At 36.2% G+C, this 18,378-nt stretch overlaps 1 protein-coding gene across 1 annotated transcript in view; it reads left to right on the top strand.

The window, feature by feature from the left end:
- LOC124634326 (peroxidase) overlaps nt 1-18,378 on the top strand; it is a 36,338-nt gene that overhangs the window by 15,168 nt on the left and 2,792 nt on the right. The window contains exons 3-11 of the mRNA XM_047169863.1: nt 8,007-8,083; nt 8,598-8,688; nt 14,649-14,840; nt 15,274-15,470; nt 15,551-15,724; nt 17,148-17,226; nt 17,490-17,635; nt 17,739-17,980; nt 18,182-18,314. Coding sequence (XP_047025819.1) covers nt 8,007-8,083; nt 8,598-8,688; nt 14,649-14,840; nt 15,274-15,470; nt 15,551-15,724; nt 17,148-17,226; nt 17,490-17,635; nt 17,739-17,980; nt 18,182-18,314 — 1,331 coding nt within the window. The remainder of the gene's footprint in view (nt 1-8,006; nt 8,084-8,597; nt 8,689-14,648; nt 14,841-15,273; nt 15,471-15,550; nt 15,725-17,147; nt 17,227-17,489; nt 17,636-17,738; nt 17,981-18,181; nt 18,315-18,378) is intronic.

Genomic DNA, 18,378 nt, shown 5'->3' with positions numbered 1-18,378 from the left:
TACCATGAAAAAACGCAGTCAGTCACAAGAATGGGAAACATTCGCAATACAAAATCAGATTATTATGTGTGATTGTCCTTATCATGCAAGTAATTTCGACATCTAAACTGAAAGCAAGTATAGCCAATCTTACAACAATGTCCTAGCAATCATACAAACAACTTGCATCATTAATTTATAACCTACATACATGTAGATTGTAGACTATAATAATTCAATTCTGTACAGTAAATACATGATATTGCTTAATCCATATTAACATTAACGATGATAGATAGCCATTGCACGGCTATTAGGCCATTTAAGTAAGCGGGAGTATGTATCGAATCACTTATGTACACACACGTACGTGGGGACATGTTAAATTGGTCTGAAATTACCATTCTCACCATAAATAATGTATTGGATCGATTTAAACGACAGCTTGAACGTATTTCAATCAGCCTCCGAAATGTATGGCCGACAAAATTGAGTGGTGTACAATTTATTTCCTGTTTATGTTAAATTCACTTGAAATTAACGGTAGGTATGTATTGCAACAAGCATGCAGTATTAATATACTGGTTTCTTGTGAGAGGGTCACCAACAATCATTTCTACTGATCCTACTAAAGTTGATCCGCTAAAGTTTGTATATATGGATGGAAGGATATACGGATGTTTGTTCATCTTTTATGCATAAACTGCTGGAAGAATTTTGATGAAACTTGGCTTATGTATCAAAAAAACACATAGGCTACTTTTTAATCCATGTGCCGTGAAACCGTGGTTGGAAGCTAGGTTAGATATACATATTTTTAACACAACATCCTTAGCTGATTAAAAAAAATCTGGAATCTTGGCTAAATGGGACTGGTAAATAACTTTAGTGATGTCTAGAAACCCTATTTTTAAGAAGAGGTTGATATGTAATGTATCAATAGAACGAGCCACAAAGAGTAAGTAAGTAAGTAGGCACTTGTCCAAGATATAAATCTGTATCAAATTACGCTTAGAGCATTCAATTTCACTGTCACTCGTCTCATTGAACATGCGGCTAATGTTACGCTTTCGCAGACGCCTTTACCAGTCCATATGACAAACAAGACCTATTGTGTGAAAGTAAATAAATGTAGATCTTGTCCTAATAGCTACTATTCGTAGTCTCATAGTGAACAATGAAAGCACTACTAAAGCAAATTACTATTTATAATTACCGCATTCCGATCTTGCCAAAGACAATGATGGAATCTTAGTTGCTTCTTTTCCGAAGTCCAAAGAAACTGCACAATTCAAAATAGCAAGAGGACACACTATATTTATTTAGTACTTTTAGTTTTTTAATGCTCACTTCCATGGTATTAACACAAAAGGGTCGAGACCTTTATTGGTTGAAATTCAAACCTTAACATAGCTAAACTGAGCTAGTGGGATATTCCCACTTCATTTTTCACAAACCCATCCAAGCCCACAACGACCCAAGCCTTGCGCCAGCCCTACACCATCTCAGTACAATGTCACCTGCGCGGGAGTTGTCACCGTTACATCACGCTGCCGCAAACTTGACACACTTCGCGACACACTTGACACTCCGACATCTTTCTCCAACAGGTGATAAATGATACGACATGCGCATTCAACTGAAGTTAATGCGAGAAGCCAATGACCTATGGACGTTTAATTTTTCATGATATAACAAAAAAGTTTGCTGGAAACCGTATCTTAATAGCATTATAGTTCGGCCGTTCAGAGAATGCGTTCCTGACACCTATCAGTTTGTCACGACTAGTGATGGGCACAGCATAACACTGAGTTCATTACTGTTCCTCCAAAATGAACCGCCGAATTATTTTATGATTATTTTCGTTTTAAATTGGCGGAATCATTTAAAATTTATATTTTAGTTATTTAAGTGGAAACCAAAAGGCAAGTACCAATGCAACTTTTCTAAGTTTGTATGTACTTTCTAAGTATATCTTAGACACCAATGACTGTGTTTCGGATGGCACGTTAAACTGTAGGTCCCGGCTGTCTTTGAACATCCTTGGCAGTCGTTACGGGTAGTCAGAAGCCAGTAAGTCTGACACTAGTCTAACCAAAGGGGTATCGGGTTGCCCGGGTAACTGGGTTGAGGAGGTCAGATAGGCAGTCGCTTCTTGTAAAGCACTGGTACTCAGCTGAATCCGGTTAGACTGGAAGCCGACCCCAACATAGTTTGGGAAAAAGGCTCGGAGGATGATGATGAAGTGGAAACCAAAAAAGGTAATATTCATATAGTAGTATTGTGGCAGGCGGCGTAACCTTTTATTTGAGCCCAGATTAGCCCGAATTCTTAGAACGCGATGACCGTACTCCGAAATCGCGAAAATCGATCTCAGTGGCGTGCACTTGGAGAGGCCTATGTCCAGCAGTGGACTCCGATAGGCTGATGATGATGAGGATGATGATGATGACCGTACTCCAGAGCCAGTTCATCGATTTGGCGGCCCATAACGCCATTTGGGGTTACCATTTTCAACCTAAATATAAAAATGGTACTTTCTTTCGCGCGTTCGGTTTGGTCATAGTTTTATTCTTATATTTCATAAAAGTTATCTTATAGTCCATTATTTTCAAATTCTTAAAAAGAAAAACAAAACGTATTATTTTATATTATAAGTATAACTGTATAAGAACAGATTACGATACTTGCCTGTTATTTTTAGCACAGCACTACAAAATATAAAGCGCTGACATAACCTTGTAATAGCGCAGTATAGATTTAGAAAAATATTGTTTACCAAGTTATTTGACACTCAGTTTGGCACAAAATTATAACATTCATTGATAATTGAAATAATAATGTTGTTTTAATGCTCATCAATTGTTATAACGGTAAACAACCAGCAAAAATATTTTTATCGTAACTGCAACGCCATTACAAAGTTACGTCGTCAGTTCAATCGCGACGTGTCAGGAACGCATTCTCTGAACGGCCGAACTATAAATACTTTATTACATTTTTTAATATCTTACAATAAAAAGAAATACCAGCAGTCAACAATATTATACGTGTGTCACAATCATAATACCCACATACTACAGATTAAACAGTCGGCCGACAGTTGGTCCGATGCCATAGTATGCAACTTCCAGTAATCAAGAACAAATTAACAAACAGAAATGAGAGTAATAACCACTTTCTACCACACAATCTAATCCAAACTCCAAGATCAAGCTTTTGTTCTCCATCCCGCTCTCCGAGATGACCTCATGTCGTAACACTACATAACGCAGGTCTCGTGCTTTCATCTCCACGGAGCGTAACATTAGCTAACTGACGGATCGACTCGCGTTCACTTTCAAAATCCTTTCGCTTAATTTGTTGTACCTTTATCTGGTAAACAACGTTACCAGACTCTGCGGGATACGAAAGATCGTCTTACTTTCAATACTACCTAAACGTTTGTAGAAATGTAAAACATTAATGGAAATAACATTTCACAATTCACAGTAGGTATAACACTCCTACTTGCTGTTTTCCCGCTTTTCACTCGTGTTCCAGGGGAACTTCTGCCCGTACCCGCATAAAAAGAAATACTGTAGCTTTCAATCAGTAAAGTTCAGTAGCCTTCGGGGTACCAACAAATAAAAAATAAAAACAAAAAGAGTTTCCTCCTACCAATATCAATATGTATAGAGAGGAAGCAGTAATATGTCTAATTAGTAATAGAGAGGAAAAGACTGTTGTGCTTGTAGAAAAGGGTCTTGGTTAAGCCCGTTATAATCTCATGGTTTTCTTGTAAAGTTAATACAGTTCGCGTAATCTACATAACGAGACTGATAGACATCAGTAACAATGACCCTATCAACCTTCAAAAGCTTTTTGTGCAAATAAATGCGTGTACGTAATATAAGGCTCTCTTAATTTTTTTTTTTCGATATTTAATCTGTTTTTCAATTATGTTTGAGTCGTTTTATCAGTGTCCACGTCCAAACTTGGCTGTATGATACGGCATTTATTCGGAATGCTTGATTGCCTTTGGCTGAGTTTGGGAACAGGCTACTGAAATACTCAGTAAAGAGGCTGTAAGTACGAAAATAATTTACAATCAAAATGGGAATGAAAGCATGATTACCCTAGTAACGTCATCATGGGTTTTAACAACTAAGGCCTTTTAACACATATTTTGCATAAAATATTTTTTCTACTACATCGAATTCAACCAAAGCTCACTTTGCCCTGCAAAATGCGCAATGTCCAGAACACACCTACCTACATTTGAAAGTAGCATAATTCCGCATTGATCATTCGTAATCACGTAAACACATTCGAAATTGGAACCGCGCAGCCTATGCAGTTGTCATCAATCACGCGCACGCATTGATCATCGCGCAAACATTTGTCCGACACTTGTGTGTCCGTATAACGGTGCGACCCGTTCCAGGTATACCTACCTCTCGTCGTTTGTCTAGCACTTGGTCACGGCTCCTCTTGACTATATTGAGGCAAAACGGTAAACTAGTCGCGGACACATCATAATCGATACTAAATGAAACGGCAATCGATGAGAATATTAAAGCGTTGTTCTAAAAGCTTACTTACTGCGGGTTTCTAACACCGATTTATCCGTTGTTTTGGGATTAAATATTGAATTTTGACATACCTCAGCTTCATAGATATTGTGTGAAACAATCTTTACCTAATCGCAAAATGAGAGATAGAAAAGTTAAAGAAATCTATAGATAGTTCAACTCAGATTTGCGCGCGGCCCTATGTGTGCGTCGGCTTGTAAATATACAACTTTCATTCGTGTGACAGTGACGTAGTCCGAGCATGACGTGTTCTTATCGCTTTTTGTTATGGGTACAGTCGTTTACGAAAATGTCTAGTTCTTCACGGAGAAAATGTTTAAGGAGTCAGGTAGCGTTTCAAAAAATTCAAAGCTTTTTATTATTACATTTTACAGTTTTTCATTATTTTCTCATAAGTTTTTTCAAATTGACGTTGACAGTATCTAAGAAATAAATGAGGTGAAATATCTAAGATGAATTAAATACTCCTTACATATTTTCTAGATCTCGGGGTACGCGGACAATAAATAAAAGTGTGGACTAAGAATGTAAAAAGACGTATAATCTAGTATAATAATGTAAACAAAATGTGTGAGGAATTTTAAAAAATAATATTGCTTCGCATAATGTCGACCAAAATAAGACGGAAATAATGAAACTCATAAATGAACGTTTAAGTCATATTGATGAAGGGATGTTGGGTAATACTTGTCGACATGTACAAAAGAAAAAAGAAAAATACTATAGACATTTTGACATGGAGTCAAAATTTATAATTTACCTCGGTGAGAGTAGCGAATCCGAAAATTCATCATTTGATTTTTCAAGTAGCGATTCAGAATCATTATAAATAAATAAACATTAAATTACGTAATAACTGTTTTTCTTTAAACAGCCGTAACCCCTAAATAACTGTATTTGTACCCGACTGTACCTCTTGTCACGCACACAAAGTCACTGTGTATGTACAAGGGTTACCCACACATAAGGCCGCGCGCAAGACTGAGTTGAACTTACTATATCACTATATAGTGGATATATCGACTACCGGTTGGCCCAACTCTTATCACTTTTGAATTTGGAATTATGTTGATGAAGGCGCGTAGGACTGAGAATCAAATAAAAACGTGTTGTTACCAAATGTGTAGGTACTTCGGTGCCATAAAATTTCAATAAAATCATAAGTATTGGATTTCATGTAGGTATCCACTTTCTATTTGTTACCTTTTATAGTAAATACAAGAATCACAATGCAATAAAACAAATACCAACGGTTTAGTAACAACCACAAAAATATACCATATATTTCACACAAAATAATGACTCTATAGAAAACTACGAGTATTTTCACGCAATAATTTCAAAAATACACACGAAAATGCCCAGTCATTCTTCACTGGGTTAAGAAAACACATTAAAGCTCACCCAGACTAGACAACCGCTACGTAAACATATTTATTTTCGCATGCAAAGTAATAAGTAGTAAGTAAAGAAGGCATGTTGCAAGAATAACGTAGGCATTGGAACCCCAGTAGACTGCAAACTTTTAGTCGGCCGATAGTTTGACTGAGATAAAGTAAAGTATATAGTTCGCACATTACGAGGTATCCAGCCGGAAAATTTTATTGCTGTCGACCAACCATCGGGTCAACTATCGACTCACATTTTAGTTGGCAGTGTGTGGCCTTTGAGTGACAGACATGGTGAGAATCGAAGACGCCCAGTAATGTGTATCGTGGTCGTGGGAACGGGACGTTTGGTAACCACTAACTGGCAGTAACTGGTGTCATTACCAATGTTAACGCCTTATAATTACAACACGCTATAAAGCAACTGAGTAATTAATTGAATTGTTGTTGAAATTGGACGATAAAGATTTATCAACAGTTTTATTTGCTGTTTAAGGTTTCTAGACTTCTTTTGTTTATGAGCGTTTTTTAACTGTCTGGGAAAAGGGAAAGTCGGTCCTACGATAAAATATAGGGAAACATGAATTTCCCCTTGGTCAAGTATGAGTAACAACTGAGTTATTTATCAAACAATTTGTCAAGATTTCTCTAAAACAAGAAGCATAAAAATATGCATAGTCTAGCCTAGAAACTTTTCCAATACCTAGTCATGTGATTTCTTTAGTACAGAAACACAATGAAAGTTATTTTCTAATAAAAACAATAATTTGTACGATGTAACCATTTTGTTTCTATCGATTATTTATGTTAAAATATTCAGCAGAAACCGGAACAAATTTAAAACACTCATAAAAATTTGGATTTCCACATTTATAGCTTATATTTGAATAGAATGGTTCCGCATAACAATATAGATTTAGTTTAGGTACTTTACTTTTTATGAATTGTATAAAACTGATTACTGAGTAAAAAAAACTGTATTTAAATTTGAATCTGACAATAAAAATATATTAACTAAATTAAACTTCTACATACTTTTTACTTTTTAACTTGCTTAGAACATTTTTGCAGCATTTACTTAAGTATTTGGGTGTGTAGTTTAGTTTCTAAGGAACTCAACTTCTGATTCTTATCTGAATATCACACACTTAATGATCAGAAGCGCTTGTTGATTTAATTATAATGTCCATAAATTAATTTGACGCACGCCCCTTCCGCAAAAAGTTGTTTGTATGCAAATAATAAATATTTCATGTTTTTCATACTCGAAATTGTGATACCTACCATTGAAATAATATTATTTTACAATTACCATATCGTTACGTGTTTGATTATTTAATATTTTAACACTCTCGGTAACAATTGCCTTTTATATTACACGTACAAATTGCCTATTTCTACAATAAATAAAGCTACAATGTTCCCACCAGTTCACGTAACAGGCCATTTGTTTCTCTATCTAGAAGGTAATGAGTGCCCCAGTATCGGCGCACCATCTCCTAGAGATGTTACCAAATTCAAGAATCACGTGAAAATACTTAAACATGTTGGATAACACTGATTACTATCACGTTAGTTAAGTAACTGATGGCCTTATACACACTTACCATCGGATGTAGGCCACGAGGCCAATTGCGAATAATGTGAATCTTAGTATTAATATCGGGTGAGGTTACTGCTGTTAATTAAGTTGAACATATGTTACAAATGGATTTTTCGATCATCTGTTATTTAAGGGCACATTAGCCCAAAGTAATCTTCGAGGCTACATTATTGTCTCTCACCAAGTACTCAATATGCCGACCATTCATAAGGCCTTGTTGAACCCATCGAAACTCACAGCCAGTTTTATCCATTTACGAATGTAATACTCGTAAATTGTATTCAGTCAATCGCAGAACATAAAATCCAAGTGGAATTGCATCAACATTCGACAAGTATGAGAGCACTTGCAATAAACACCACTAATGTTTATTTTACAATTAAATTATAGGAACGTACTCACGAGTCTAAGTAATAAATATTATGGCGCAAAGTAATTAAACGTGTTTTCTGTCTGTTGCAGTGGGTACGAAGGACAGTCCAATTGCATCACATACGAAGCTATCAATCAAGCTTATCTCGAAGCCAGAAACAGAATTTGTAAGTATTTTGACCGTTGATATCTGTGATTTCTTAAATATTTCCGTTTTTGGTAAATATCAAACATATTGCGTGATTATGAACACAAATATTTTAACTTTTTTATTCATATTTGCATGTGTGAGATTGGTAATGTAAGTACGAAGTTGTATGACACAATAAATAATAAAAATAATACGCGACCGCAAACACGCAAGTCACGTTACTGTGCCATCAAGTGCGTGAACATCTCAACTCGTTATGTAGTTACCGTAATACACCTTTCGATTTATTATAATGCAACAACATTATTATAACATCTCTATTTACATCATCACGTCCAATATTGTACGTTGAGTCATTATTCTGTTTATAAAAAAACTTTTAGCCTTAGCATTTTGATGTGACAGGTGCCAAAGTTTATTAAACTTACGTTAAAGTTTGCGTTAGGTAAGAATACGATAGAAAAATCGGAAACGTGTTAATAAACGACTTTATAATCTTTCTTGAAGCTTAATATTCGTTTGTTCTACAGTGGTCTCACAACCGAAAGGCGATTGGAAGGCTGAACACTTCGCGAGCGTCGGAGAGCTCATACTCGACATATCCATCAACTTGGCCCGAAGGTAAGCTAAAATTATTCTGACATTAAGATTCATTTCAGTGATATACAAGCTCCAAACTACTTTCTACATTCGTCTCGATCACTTAATGTCAACAAAGGTAAACTAGACGGGATTATTACAATGCATAACCTTTTTGATAATAATGTAGGCTCATAAAAAGTCGAGGATTAATATTAATTATTTTCCAGTGAACTTTCGTTCGACATTCACCCACTGAACTTGAAGCCTTAAAAGAGGTTACGTGATCTCTTTATCCTTACACAAGTTTTAATTGAAAACTATAAACACGACGTACAAGGCTGGTCTTCTTTCAAATCCGCTCTTTTGTCTTCTATGTCAATTTGTTCAATGCCAACGTCCACTCACGACGCGGAAAGATACTCGAATCAATGAGTCTATTGTGGCAGCACTTTATCAAATAACATTTATTCTTCAACTGTCATGGACCTCATTCTAGTCGACCCCGTATCGAATCGCAAGCTACTCATGTGACCGAACACACGATCAAGGAGCCGTAAAATGATCGTTTAATTTGAAACCTCGACCGCAACGACACACATAGACCATTTGCGCATGCAAAATTAGACGGATTCAGTTTGTCAGTGACTAATACAATCACATTAACATCGAGGAAGTAATTTAAAAATAAATTCTCAAAAACGAAGCTATAATTATTGAGTGCACAAATCGATTTATTTTAATTATGTGCCGAACATGTAGGTGCACATTGAAATGGTGTTAAAGCTAAACCTTGATCGGTGTCGCCTACAAGGTGTAGTGACCTTTGTAGTGAATGTCCTGTGCAAATGCCATCTCAGCTCATTAGCGGTAACCGGAGCAGTGAATCACCGGCAGCCGTGAATGCTGGGAACACGTCACAGTTGGCGCGGAAGAGAGCGAGAGTGGTTCTGTCGAGACTCGAGCTGTTCCTTTGTACGGTACGATGACAGTGCGATGGCCGTTCACTTCCTCGTGTGATAGTAAAGGGTGGTTATCGAATAGAGATTGGACGATCGACCATCGTTAATCGTTTGAAAGGTGCTTTGAATCGTTGCACAGAGAAGTCTTTCCCTCAGTCAGACTTGACTATCGATCTATGAATGGATAAATTGAAACATGTTTACTAACTCCAATTTACTACAAAAGACACAATTCGATGACAGTACCTACCTGAAAGCTCATACATGCTTTCAGTAATTAGATAACATGTTGAATCGGTAAAATGTTTAATATCTGTTAAACGATTTATGTTTTACTTATCAGCCTGTCAATCTTTCGTGCAGATCTATAAATATTACCTTGTACTTAAGAAGTTTTGTATTCCGGTTGTTATCTGATCTCATTGTCTTATTAGGTCCAACATGATCTTAAACAAAAAGGATGCATTAAAAAATACTTACCATTCATAACTTAACAGGTATCCAGTTGTTACCGATTTCAATAAGTACTAGTCAGCCAAAGACATTAAATATACTTAAACCTCTTTGGAGTTCGTCAAATGCCAGCGTTTTCCTTCGCTTTTTATGTGGCCTGGCATTTTAATTTAAACCGCAATTGAATGCATGTAACAACCTCAAACATTTGTTTTATTTGGTGTCATACCAATTTATGATGCAAATTCTCTGAGTCACTTTTGCCGCGTCTAACAAATTTTAATTGTTATGACATCCGCTATGGTTAGTTACGAATTTAGGAATTACAAATTAGAATTTGCATAAAGTATGCGTATAACTAGACATCATAATGTGCATGACTTGACCCACAAGCAGTTTGCAAATCTCTTAAGAAACTGGGCGTTGAAATCGGCGAGTTAATTTTGATTAATGTTAACTCTTAGATAATCAACAAGGTTATTTTAAGTTGCAATTAATATTGTAACAAGCCTACTTAATTACGATGTTGCATGCAAATATGTGAAATGTGAATAGGTTTCGTTTGCGTCACGCATTGTTTAGATATGTACTTATTAATACAAGGATTCAATTATGAACTTTTATATAGCGCCCGCACACCTTCAATTGGAATCTTAAAACAATTCGAATAATCTAGCTTCGTGCTTTCATCGACCTTCTAACACGCAGACACATCTACAAAGGAGATTAATTTAATGAGTTTTGAAATACATAATACATAATTTCCAAATTAATGTACCGTTCTGAATAACATCTAGATAATTTAGATTCCGTCTGTACAAATTCGCCGTTGCGTATCACATCGTGAAGGTCGAAACAAAAAGAATTTAATTCTTGCTTGTCTGTCTGTCTGTTGTGATTGACGGAACTAGGTCGATATTAGATACTCGTATTGTTTCAATGTAACTTGTCAAACGGCTACTGTTTGATCGATACCAGATAATGATTTAATTGCCTAGATCATATTTCTTTCATATTACGATGTTACATTATATTTTTGTAAACGACAGGATATTAGGAAGTCAATATTGTAGGACATATATGTGTAATGTATCTCTGCCTACTTTACTTACATTGATATTAACAGAAATGCGATCATATAGGTAGACAAATTACAACAGTTACAAAAGTTTTTAGTCAGATATGTTATAAAACATAGGACTTTCTTTGTTTTATTATTAAAGCGCTACTTTTACTTTCTTTTGTACCCTATCTCTCTCTGTAAAGAACAAAAGACGGATACAATCTAATTTGTTACATTGTGTTTATGTTTAAAGCATCATCAAACACAATCCGTTCTCTTGTAAATAATAGACTGCTGAAAATAAATCGCTAATAACTCTTAGTTGTGTATTGTTATTTATATAATGTATTTATTTACAATACACGGTGGTAATTACAGTTTTTAAAGAAAGATTGAGTTATGAAACTAATTAGTTCATCCAATTGAAAGGAGTAGGTAATAATAATATTTTTCGGCAATTATTAAGATTACAGGTGTGTACAAATGTTGTTTGAGTCATCAATAACTATATCACAGTCTTCAAGAGGACCATATAGGTATCATAGTATAATCAATTAAGTTCAAGAGTGTTTAGCTTAGAACACGTAGGTCAAATTTTAAAAGCTCTCTCACTATGGCAGACCACTGATGATGTCCTCCTAGCCGATTATCGGCTACGGCGGCTGTTCTCGTGTAAGGAGATTAACCAACTACGCAGGACATATTATAGTGCACGAGCATTTGCGCAGACATAGGTGCACTCACTATTCCTTAACTCTCATAGCCCGATGGGACGGTAATCCGACACGACCGGAGAGAGATCAGGCGCAGGACCGACATTTACGTGCTCTCCGATGCACGGGTGTATCAATCACCAGCTTCCAGGCTCCGGGCTGCTTTGTGAAAGTCTTCTAAAACCCACAAAGCGATTTCGGCCCGACTCGGGAATCGAACCCGAGACCTCGTGCTCGTCAGCCGTACTTGCGACAGCTAGACCAACGAGGCAGACCACTAAGCTTAAACTGATAACAAGTAAAAAGGTGTAGATTGTTGTAAATTCACTTTTATGGAAATGTATGCATATTGATATAATAAAATTGCCATTTAAGGAAAAATAACGTTCACAAAAATGCGATTACATAATTTAGTTTATTGTGAACTCTTTGGTATTGTGATGAAACTATCCAATTACTTATATAACACAATAGAAATGCAATATATTGAGAATTTGAACTTAAAATAAATACCTTTTCTTTTTGGTGTGAAATCATCAAATGGTTCTTCCCGCTGTGGATGCAGCCTGGGGGAGTGTCAGACTCTTACTGACTGAAACCCACCATGTTCCTTCTGGAGCCCTTTGTGTACCAGGGCCGCAGTAACTCTTTCGAACAATCCCACAGCCATTGCAGAACATATAATACCTAGAATAATAATTGATTATTACATTATAGGTAGGTAACTATACTAATGACGTGTTCTCGATAAAATTCGATCTACAAAATGCATAATTGCAAATGTTCCGCAATTTAAAGGTCAGTTTTAATAACAGTGGTTATCATTGCTAACTTTTGTTTTAAATGTGTACCCTTGAAAGTTGCCATTGATTTTTTGTGCTTTACCTTTAAGCTGGTAAGTGCAAACAATAAAAAAAAAACAAAACATTTTATAAATAAGATCAGTTGATCAAAGAATTGGGTAGGAATTTCTTAATACGTTGTGCAAGAAAACAAGTATTTTTATAGTTAGTTTTCTAGCAATTTAATTAAGAATCTACCATAATAGGTACTCCATTCCTCTGTCAAAAAATATTGCCTCATATCATACATTTTTTCGTAGCTTTTCTATAACTTAAAACTTGAAAGTTATCCTTGACTTCCAAACAAGTCACGTTCTATAGCGTGAAAAGAGGTATTATTTAATACCGGAACCAATACTTAGAGAATAAAAATATTAATCAATTGGTGCAAAATCTTCGTGCAAAACTAACGTGGGTGTAGTTTTGGCCTACAACACATTGTCGTACATTTAATGCAATTAAGAAACTGGTATGTGAATGCCTTGAACTACATGTAGATTATTTTTGACCTTTAATATTATGGAGTAATATATGTTATACATGCATCTTGATGCATTATCCGTAGACACTCATACTCACGAACTGGAGTAAATTATTAAACGCTCTGCAAACCCTACTTCGCTTTTCATTCATTCGGTGATAATAGTTAAGATATTACATTCATTGATATTACATTCGTTATTTAGTCCGAATAATATCGACTTAAGATAGATTCTCATTCTCGAGTTTTCCTTCAAGGTAACGAAGGTAATCAATTCACATTTTCAATAACACATTACCCAATCAAAGATATTAATTATATTAGCTACATTCTTTGCTATTAATTAAAAATAACTTAATTACCGGAGGATATGTGTCATGTAACGGATTTGAATGATCTCATACTATACTTAACATTGAAAATGCCAAGGGACTCTTAATCTCTTAACATCATAAATGGTGTACCCAAATAAATCTTAAAACTCTTGTTACGATAGCTATAAACCTTGGCATTTGGATATCCGTTACCGAATCTATTGCAGTAAACGGCTTTAAAGTGTATCAATCAATTATTTTGTTAAATAAACGCCTATTGCAATTTTATAACGTGTTATAGAATCGATTTGTTTCAATTTTTAAGGCAATTTAAATGCCATGTTAAGGTTCGTTCTATTGTTTATTTATTTATTGGATACGATTGCCAATGCTACATTTTTTTTTGTTTTCAAACTTGCACCGGTTACAATACGACAAAAACACCTATCCCGTTACATGATTCTGGGTCAGAATTTATTTGTCCAAAGAAGGAACCTATAGGATGTCGTTCGGCATCTTTGTGTGGAATGATGTTAATTAAAACGATACCAATTTCGAAGAAGCCTTTGCTAAGTGTACTTTTAGTGCACTTAAAAGACTTATCGAAGTAGGTAGTAAATCCACAAATCCAAGCAGCTTTGCAAGACATTCATAAGCTTGGATAACTAAACATAGACCCATGATCACAGATGTGTGAGATATTCACAAAGTTAGATATCAAAATATAAAACCATAATCTTCTACCTGAAACTCCTTATATAGTCAGTAGTAGATAATAAGGAAGTAGGGAAATGAAATGCCGATTGTATGTGTTCATTTAAATATATTTTAATACAATTTCGATTTGGTTTGATCGTTATGATACTCGTTTACAACATGTGAAATGCTATTTACGATCAGATAGGTACTTATGGAAGGAATGGAATTCTGTCTTCACAGAAATATTCTTTGAATTTATTTAAGCTCCCTACATCGAAACTTAGTCTCTCAGATGCTTTGTAAACTTCTTTCTATCCATAGCGAAATAATTTATTTATTTACTAATTGTCATTCCCTTTATCATAAATGCCTCTTTAAGCACAGGTCCTCTTTTAAGCAATATGTCCGTCACCATTCATCACGATGTTCATAATCAACATTAAAATAAGCAGTAAACATATTCTCTCTTCCCCAGATACGGTCTAACCTACGAAGAAATCGAGAAGGGTCTCCCACTTATCGACACATCTCGCACCCTCATCCGAGAAGTATGTCCCCCAGTGTTCTCTCACGTGGAGTGCCGCGCCGGCAAGTACAGGAGATTCGACGGACTTTGCAACAATTTGCAGCACCCTACATGGGGCGCTACTATGGCGCCTTTCCAGAGGTAACTGACACTTACTTAGGTACTTTAGAAAGGGTGTTTTACAAAAAAGTGATGGCATAAAGTGCATCTGTAAGTTATCGTGGGTTTGGTATGAAAAGAACTTTAATATTAGGCCGATGTCTACAAACCGGTTGAAAATAAAGGAATGGTTTATCAGAAATCGTGTCATAAAGTTAGTGATCAGCCATTTTTAACTGACTGTCAATAATGAAATCCGAGTCAACCCAAAAGTACCGTAACATTCGTCGTTGTTTTTAAAACAGCATCTGTACGAACTATCTCTAAATAAAACACAATCAAGATTCAAGATAAGTAGTAGATTTCTGGTTCAACGAGAAAGTGAAATTCGCAGTGCAAAGCCCGGAGCAGGTATATAAAATAGAAATACCCGCTCACATATGGAGCTTGTGTGTCATTTGTTTCCTCTTTTCAGATTAATAGGACCGCTTTTCGCTGACGGTATAAACTCGCCGAGAATTGCTCATCATGGAAAGGACTTGCCACTTTCTCGTGTTGTGTCCCGTACTATGCACCCTGATGAAGGATTCCATGACCACGCTGGTACTGTCATGGTCATCGCTTGGGGACAGTTCATGGACCACGATTACACTCTTACTGCGACTCCACTTGGTATGTTTCATATCACGATCAACAATTACGAAGCTTGAATGTTTCTGCGTTTCTCTATATCGATATTAATCTTCCAACAGACCCTGTCAACCGTAACGACCCCGAGGAATGTTGCAAGCGCCCCCCTCACCTGAAGCATCCTTACTGTAACGAGATCCGTATCCCTGATGATGACTACTTCTACCGTCTGTTCGGAGTCAAGTGCATTGACTTCGTGCGAGGTTTCCCGTCGCCAAGGCCCGGCTGCCGTCTGGGTAAGACACTCTTTAAACGTATCTACCTATACTAGACATAAAATTAAAACCTTCGAGTTTTTGAAAGTCTGCAAATACTTTTAGATTTTTGAGTCGCAAAATTGTTAGGTCATGGTTCCACAATCTAAAACTCAAATATTTAATTTGGACATTCCTAAGGTCACATACAGTCGCGGAGTCACACACGATTCACATTTTCTTTAGCATTGTACCTGTAATTGTGTCCAACCAAAACAAATCATTTAACAATGCTTGGATAATAATACAATTCGATATTCATTTGTTTGGTCTACTTTGCGGTTGTTTGACACACATTGTGCGAACATACGGACACTTGAAATTGCAATAAATTATTCAACATTACCTTCAGTTTCACGCTAATCTAGTTTTATCTCTCCGGAAATAAACTAGAGGATATTTCGCTTTCGTTTTACGATTACGAAGGAAACCGCATACAAACTGGCGTTTTAAGCGCATTATGTCCGAACTGGTAGCACGTACTCAGGCGCAGTGACCCCTCTTGGCATTGTTCGCGCATTACGTTAGATCCGATGGTTATCTTAACATCTCGTCATCTGCCAACGGACAGAGAAAGCGGTGATTATTACGTGGTTACCTCTGTTCTCATATTGCGCAATTTGGTTCAGAACATTGCCTGACCGCTCGTGTTTGGCATTCAGAGATAAGTGTAGGTTGCTTTATGCGGAGAGCACCTGACTATCATTAGGTGTTGCATTATCAGTGAATTATTATGCGCTAAATGTTGCAACGCACTACCCAGTACCCACTGACTTTTTAATTTTTTGGTGCATTTTTATTATTTGTTGCGTTATGTTCACATAATCCACCTATCATGGTAAGCTTTGCCTCTACCTAAATTACTAGTGATATTAAAGGAAGTGGTAGTTCAGTTTATAAATAAGAGATGTGAAGGATGACTAATCAACCAGCAAGCTAGGTATCCAATATCTATACAGACAATGTAGCTTCATATCAAAATAGATATTTACTGAATACACTTTCACTAAAAAAAAAACAAATGAGGAATAGGTACGCCATTCATGCTAGCAACGGACTAAAAGACACTCAACTAAGTTGCAATAGCTCTGTTGCAAGTATGTTATTAAGAAATCGATTGCAAACTGAAAGTAATTTTTATGTTAATATATTGTGTGTTTAACGACACACGATAAATTCGTTACCTAGAGCAAAATATACAGACATTATGGGGAGACTGGGCTAATCTGGTACGCTAGTTGAAGGTTGACCAGTCCACTTGATGGATAATAGACCTATTTAATAATTTGATTGTCCATAATTGCATAGATAAGACCGGAGCTAATCACGACAGACTTAAGACATGTGACATGACATGGCTGCTTTAAAATAAACTGTTTTGTTAAAGCTAATATTGGTGTTTTAGGTTCAAGGGTTCCTTTCAACACTTTGACTGGAACTATTGATGGAAACACGGTCTATGGTGTAACTGAGAAGTTTGCCAGGTAAAGTACACATGTACACATATTTACATAAGAAAAATTGCTTAAATATAATTACTGTATGTAGGAAATGGCTTAGAAACTATTGCACAAGAATCAATGTCAGTGACATTTGGTTATCAACCACAATCTGCAGGAAATAGAAAAGGAAATGGTTAGCCAATTGTCACCTTAACTTTTCAATACTTATTTAAATTAAACTAAAAATATTATGTAGCCATTCTCTCATTTCATAACTTAATTTTATTCAATTTGGCAAATTGCAGAAAACTGAGGACAGGCTTCGGTGGTTTGTTGCGCATGAACCCAGTGTTCAAAGAATATGGTCTCAAGGACTTGCTGCCACTCAAACTTGACATCCCTGATGAAGGATGCACCAGACCTAACAAGAACATGTACTGCTTCGAAGCTGGTAAGGACCTTATTCAAATTTAGAATAAGGATGAGTCATTCGAAATTCCAAATAGTTGTATTCCATCGTTCTCTTTTTAAATAAGATGGCATTTCTTTTTAAGGTGAAATCCGAGTAAACGAGCAATTAGTTTTGACCGTGATGCACACTTTAATGGCCCGTGAACACAACAGAGTAGCGAACGGGCTTGCCGAGGTCAACCCTCATTGGGACGATGAGACACTGTTCCAAGAAGCGAGACGCATCAACATTGCTGAGATACAACACATTACCTACAACGAGTTCTTGCCCATCCTACTCGGAAAGGACGTTATGGAGAAGTTCGGTCTAGTGCTCGAGAAAGAGGTGAGAACAGCTAAAATAATGGAAAACTAAATTTCTTAAGATTTAATAGAATTTCTTAACGTCTTTGCAAAATTTGATGCCGATCAAAGTTGTTCATCCATCAAAGTTATGTAAGAATGTTGCAGCTAGGTAATTGAACTTGTGACACCTCGCCACGGTGATCTACTTAGCGATTGCAACTGATTGACTGATTGGTTTCAGGGTTACTGGGACGGATACGATCCAGAAGTAAACCCTGACGTCATCGCATCGTTCGCTTCAGCTGCTTACCGATTTGGACACTCATTGTTACCTACTGCTGTTGAAAGATGGTCGAAGGCTCACAAATTCATCGGTAAGCTTTTACTTATCAAACTAAATTATGTACTCACTTATTTTATTGCCATCTCACATGTACC

Source organism: Helicoverpa zea, chromosome 11 (assembly GCF_022581195.2).
Source record: "Helicoverpa zea isolate HzStark_Cry1AcR chromosome 11, ilHelZeax1.1, whole genome shotgun sequence".
NCBI classification, from domain to species: Eukaryota; Metazoa; Arthropoda; class Insecta; order Lepidoptera; family Noctuidae; genus Helicoverpa; species Helicoverpa zea.
Note: the sequence above shows the minus strand (reverse complement) of the source record. Positions and strands in the feature narration are given on the sequence as shown.